General features: G+C 33.1%; 1 protein-coding gene across 1 annotated transcript in view; it reads right to left on the reverse strand.

Annotated features, from left to right (window-relative positions):
• Window positions 1–123: 123 nt before the first annotated feature.
• The window catches only part of LOC103132711 (von Willebrand factor A domain-containing protein 5A-like), a 9,988-nt gene continuing 3,736 nt past the window's right edge, over window positions 124–6,375 (reverse strand). Inside the window, exons 10-20 of the mRNA XM_016667545.1 lie at window positions 6,311–6,364; window positions 6,106–6,209; window positions 5,106–5,323; window positions 4,928–4,942; window positions 4,431–4,463; window positions 3,878–3,910; window positions 3,616–3,621; window positions 2,561–2,593; window positions 2,341–2,370; window positions 414–467; window positions 124–319 (exon numbers count right to left, since the gene is read on the reverse strand). Coding sequence (XP_016523031.1) covers window positions 138–319; window positions 414–467; window positions 2,341–2,370; window positions 2,561–2,593; window positions 3,616–3,621; window positions 3,878–3,910; window positions 4,431–4,463; window positions 4,928–4,942; window positions 5,106–5,323; window positions 6,106–6,209; window positions 6,311–6,364 — 762 coding nt within the window. The 3' untranslated portion in view covers window positions 124–137. The remainder of the gene's footprint in view (window positions 320–413; window positions 468–2,340; window positions 2,371–2,560; window positions 2,594–3,615; window positions 3,622–3,877; window positions 3,911–4,430; window positions 4,464–4,927; window positions 4,943–5,105; window positions 5,324–6,105; window positions 6,210–6,310; window positions 6,365–6,375) is intronic.

The following is a 6,375-nucleotide window of genomic DNA, read 5'->3' on the forward strand; positions in this document are numbered from 1 at the left end:
TTCTAGTTAAACTCCCCTCTTTGCAACCTTCAATGTTAATTTTTGTTATAAATTATTATTATTATTATTATTATTGTTATTATTATACAAAAACTCCTATTTAATATTTACATTATAAGATTTTTTTTTTATTAATATTATTTTAGACTACAACCCACCAATTCTGGTTTTGCCTTTTCCACCTCCTCTTTGGTCTTTCCCAGCACTGCAGTCAGATCTTCATCAAGCATCCAGCTGCCAGATGCTTTCTGCAGGGACACCAGCTGCAGCAGAGGGTCTTTATGGGGCTGCACAGATTTGGGGTATGACCTTTCTGAATCTAAATCACCATCACATGTGAAGTGAAAAGAGCTTGATAAGTGGGTACATGAGGTGAGTTTCAATAATGCACTGCATTCATAAATACTACTTACAATCAATGGCTTCTGCAGCGTTGCTCCTACAGGACATCTCTTTACTATGGATCCCTAGAATAAAAAGAAACTTAGCATTACTGAGGAACGTCGTCCATCATTATGGTACAAGTAAATGTTTCTGCATGTGTAATTGAATAATGCATCATTTAACCCTCCCATGTTCTAAAACGTGGTAAAAAGTACAGAGCTTTTACGAGCTCCTCGGGTACAGTTTTACAAGTTTTCTTTGACTGTGGTTTTGGGAACTGATGGTTTGACGGGACAACCCCCGCTTCCTTCTTGTCTTGTTGTCCTAGCGTCACACAGCGTGGGAGGGTTAACAGAAGGAGACGTCTTTCCTGAAAATTATTGCCAGCCATATAATCATGACAATCTGACAGAAGTATTACTGTGTCACAACAACAATATACAGAGGTTCTGCGATCAGATTATCATTAATGAAGCTTTTAATTTTTCTTGAAATTAGCCAATCTTTCACAGGATATTTGCCACTTTCTTTGAAGGCTGGTGAATTTATGAATGTACTCCATAAATTTATCATCCATTAAAGAATTGTAGTATCTTCACTTGATTCTCTGCTTCTGAAATTCTGAAAATAAAACTTGAAATTTGACCGACATTCATTAAGAAACACTTAAGACAGTCAACAATCAAAAAATCATTTAATTAACAACATTTTTTATTTATTTCATTAAAATTTTAACTGCTGCAGTTTTATTCATCAGTAGTTTCAGGGCTTGGATGTTGTTTTGCTTAGCAATGCCTGTCAGATGCTGGAGCCCATATTGACTAAGAGGATATTTCTGACTCAGTGTTTGAAAACACAGCGCCATCTAATGGTCAGTTTCTGCTGCAGATTACTAACATTTTAAATGACAGAACCATTCAACAATATATTTAACATGTTCCTAATTTTAAGGCTAGTCCATTTAAATAAACAATAAGACCAAATGATGTCATTGTCAGTTTCTCATCACCAATAATAGATGGAAAACTGTTTAATGATGTGCTTGAGAATCATTCATTGTTTTACTTTCTAGAGAATATTCCACGTTTTCTCCTCTTTGGAGCTAAAACAGACAATTGAAAACACATCAGAATCACAACAACAACTTCAGACAATCTAACTGTGGCTCTAGTAAGACCTGGAACTACCATGTGTTCAAAATGGCTGAATAAAAATCCAATATACACAAATCCTTATACTTGGTGAATGATTCATAAACATAAGACAAAACAAATGTAAATTTAGTGAGAATTATTCAGACACAAGCTAAAATAAAACAAGAGCAGTCTGTGAAAAGGCTTATGTGTTAATGTGTTCTGTAGATGATGGATGTGTTTGCATCTGAATCATTAAACTAAGATCTGATTTCACTTGACCTTCAGATCAGTTACTTACTTTTAAAAATGCAAAGTTCCTATAAACATATGACCACATTTAGATTATGCACAAAAATGGTATCTCATACACATAAAGTATGGAGTACTTTAAAAAGTACTTTAAATAATTGTCTTTCTATTTCACACTATTTCTTACATAACATCGTGTCTGAACCTAACCAGAGAGCAGAAAGGAAATATAGCATTAATTTAGCAAAGAACGGATATATACTGACAAATATTACAATAATTCTTTGTTGGTTTTTGCAAAACCAACAAAAAATTATTGTACCATTTTTAACATATAAAATGTAAATACTCTGAAATCTATACTGATGGATCTCTTTCAAAGATTTCACAATGAAAATTAAATCCCAATAAAAAGCAAAATATCTAAAAAGTAAAATTATTCTCTTTCTTTAAAGGGAATATCATACTATCACCATTCATGTAATTAATATGCTGTACAACTAGAATATCTGATATTGGTTCAGAGTACTCCAAGAAATTGCAGTGATCATTTGTTTTGGGCTTTACTTACGTCTTGGAGGTGAGCAATCCATACTCTGGACTAAAAAAGAGAAAAGAAAAAACAAAGAGAGCATAGATGTGATGTCACCCTGACAAAAATTATGTAAACGGCCCTCGTACATCTACAAACTAAAAAAAACAAGACATATTCAGACATGTCTGTATTTAACCAAACAGATTCCTTTGCAGCAATCAAATGACTTTTTTCTTGTTTGTTTTCTTTTACTTACAATCAACTGGTGGAGCTGAACCCACACACACAACTAACAAAAGAAAAAAGGGGAAGAAAAAAAAAATTAAAAAAAAAACAAGTACCAGAGGTGTTATTAAAATAAATAATAGTTGTTTGTTAATCTTTAAAATGCTGGACTAATTCTTTGTTACATTTCCATCCTTACATTTAATTATTTTGGGACCATTCCTGTCTCAAGACAAAAAATCAAATAATTGTATGCTGATAAACTGTCACTGAGCTTCTTCTCTGCATGTACCTTGTTTTGTTTTAGTGAACTAATTGATCAAAAACACATTTTTTGTAAAACTGTGGTTTTACATACAGTGGTTTGCAAAAGTATTCATACCCTTTCCACTTCACAATTGTATAACTACTTTGTGTCCAATTTTCATATTAAATTACAACAAAAATATTTATGTTTGTGGTTGTAATGTGACAAAATATGGACAAGTTTGTGGAGTATTAATATGTTTGCAAGCCACCATTTCAAAGACAAGAGAGGATTTTACTGACATTTAATCAATCAGGAAATTAAAGGTGCTGAGATTTTTAGGTTAGGCCCCAAATTCTCTTAAATTAAAAAGATTAAGTGAATAAAATTAAGCAAATTTCATTTCAAACAAATTGAAAATTCTAGTTTGAGAAAATCTCATCATAGTTTCATCCTTAAAATATTATTCTACATTGCGGTTTAAGTCCAGAGACAATGTGATTTATTTTCAACAGATAAGATGTAAATCTTCCTAAATCCATATTGGCGAATCTCTTCTCACAAGCAAAGTGGCAGAACTGCACTAACTGAAAATACAGAGATAAATTTACTTCATGGAAACATCAATTTGGAGAAAATAAAACATTTTTCAACAATGAGTTTTTTGGTCGCATTGAAATAGATGGAAATACTTTTTTGCGTCACACCAGTCACATAATCAACAGGTGTCTGTTACTACTGGCAGAAAAGAAAAGAAGACAACAGGAAGCAGTAGGAGAATGATGATTTGTTATTGAGGGTTTTTCGTACAATGTAATTAATTTTGTAGTTTTACTTACTAGAGCCTGGTGGACGTGGATAAGGAACAATCATCACAAAAACAGAAAAGGAGAAAAAAAATACAGGGTAAAATATACATTGAATGAGCTCTTCCAAAATATCTCAAAGTAAGAATTAAAACCACAACAAAACAAAACTATTCATCCTTTATAAGTAAGAGCATACCATCAACATCACCAACCATATAATTAATAAGTTATAGGACAGAAATATCTTGTGTTATTTATTATAGTTTTACTTTGTTTTGAAGCATTTACTTACGAGCTAGTCTTCGTGGAGCTGAACAAGCCATCACTAAAACAGAAAAGGAGTAAAAAAAAAATCAGGTGATATTAAATTAACAAAAGTTGTCAATCTGGAAAAAAAAGATATTCATCAACATCATCACCTTAATTAAAGACACAGGTCCATGTAAAAAGTAATTAAATTAGGATGAAAATAACATAAAAAAAGATAGAAATTAAAAAGGATGCATATATATGTATATCTATATATGCATGCATGCAAACAAACAAACAAACAATCTGGTCTGATATGGAGACTGAATAATTTAACTAAAACAGATTTAGTGGTGAAACAGATCTTTCAAAACTGTATCACAAAAACAGAAAAGGGGGAAAAAATACAGGGTAAAACCTACATTGAATGAGCTCTTCCAAAATATCTCAAAGTAAGAATTAAACCACAATAAAACAAAACTATTCATCCTTTATAAGTAAGAGCCATCACCATCCATGTAATTAATAAGTTATAGTACAGAAATATCTTGTGTTATTTATTGTAGTTTTATTTCGTTTTTGAAGCATTTACTTACGAACTGGTCTTTGTGGAAGTGAACAACCCATCACTAACACAGAAAAGGAGTAAAAGAAAAAAAAAATGATATTAAATTAAAAGTTGCCAATCTGGAAAAAAAAAGATATTCATCAACATCATCACCTTTATTAAAGTCACAGGCCCATGTAAATAATAATTAAAATAGGATAAAAATAACATAAAAAAAGATAGAAATTAAAAAGTTAAGGTTTGAATCTCTCGCCCGTCAGCCTGACAGACAGACAGACAGACAATCTGGTCTGATACGAAGACTCAATAATTGAACCAAAACAGATGTAGCGGTGAAACAAATCTTTCAAAAACTCTCTCCTGTTTCTGTGTGATTGGTACAAGATGCTACCATCTACTTTGTTGTGGATTCTCAAAGTTTTCAAAGTTTGCTATATATATATATATATATATATATATATATATATACCTCAGAGTGCTCAACAAACTCCTTAGCATTTTTGATTTCTTTGATGCTTTACTTACTTTGAGGTAGAAAAGCTGCCAGCCCATCAGAAGCAGAAAATCGGAGAAAACAAAGACATTTCAAGAGAGACCAAAGGTGTTAATTTTATCAATAGCTTACATCTTCATATAAATTACATATGAACATCAACAAATCTCAATCCACTGACTGAAAAAATAAATAAAATAAATCATTCACCTGTCGGGACATTTCTGCGCACCAGCGGTCCTTGAACTGCCTTGCCGCTGTCTTTGTTGACAGCAATGAAGGCAGTGAAACAGCTGCTTACTCTTGATTGGATGCTGAGCTCCACCACCTTAATCTTCACTTCTTCATCCTGCTGTCCTCTTCGTGTCCTCTCCTCTGACTCCAGCGAGCGAATCACAGTGCGAGCAGCCAGCCTGTGGACTGTTAATCTGAGACAGGAAGGAGAAACATGCAACATCTAACATTTGAAGGAGATCAAATGTTTTCTATGAACACAAACTGCCTTCTTTCTCAGTTTCAACCTTTTCCTCTCATCATGCTCCTTTACTTTTCTTATGTCCCAAAGGTAAAATAAACTACTTTTTCATTCATTGAGGAGAAATGTCAATCTTTTTTACCTTTACTATTCATCAATAATTCCACATTTCTTAAAATTAAATCAAACTCAGTTTCTGTTAATATCACTAATCTGATCCTTTGTGTGTTTTAAACTTGAGTACCGAGGTGACCTCTCAATATGTCCTCTTGCTTTGCTTTTGATTCCAAGATAACCTAAAATGTCCACATCTTACCTTAAATCTAAAAAAATATACAGTTTTATAGAAAGGGAAAATAGAAATAACATGTTTATTACGTCAAATTAGGAGCTACAAAAATAGCAGCACAGTTGTTGGTAATTTCACCTTGCAGCAACAAGGTGAGTTTTTTCCTGGTATTTCTTCTTCCTTCCACAGTAAAAAAGTTTACATTTAGGTTGACTGGTGTCTTTAAATTACCCTTGGCTATGAGCGTCTCTGTGTTGCCGCATTATGTCCTACCAACTTGTCCATATTGTACTCTGCCTCTGAAGAAACAGTTATATAACAACTATGACTGGATGAATATTTTGTATTTCAGTGACGGAGATCCTTGAAATTGTTGGAATACCTAATTTCAACAACACTATGATATGTCTTGTCAATACTGTCAAACCAGGATATAAGGCGTTTACCCAGAGTCCTCTGCAGGTTTTAGTTTGAAGTGCAGCTGGTTCTGAGAGGGATGACCTGCCAGGCTGTACTTCACTGTCACACTGCCACCTGCTTCCTCTGAACTCTGAGACATAAAAAATTACAAAAATAGATAAAAAATATAAGAATATGTCATGCTAAATGCTTTGAGACAGAAAACAGAAAGTGAGATGCTGGTGGCCCTACCCGTACTGTAAGCTGAGCATAAATCAGCGACCTCTGACCCTGAAAAATAGCTTTAATTGGAGCAG

The sequence above is a fragment of the Poecilia formosa genome, unplaced genomic scaffold (assembly GCF_000485575.1).
Source record: "Poecilia formosa unplaced genomic scaffold, Poecilia_formosa-5.1.2 Scaffold1233, whole genome shotgun sequence".
Taxonomy (NCBI): Eukaryota; Metazoa; Chordata; class Actinopteri; order Cyprinodontiformes; family Poeciliidae; genus Poecilia; species Poecilia formosa.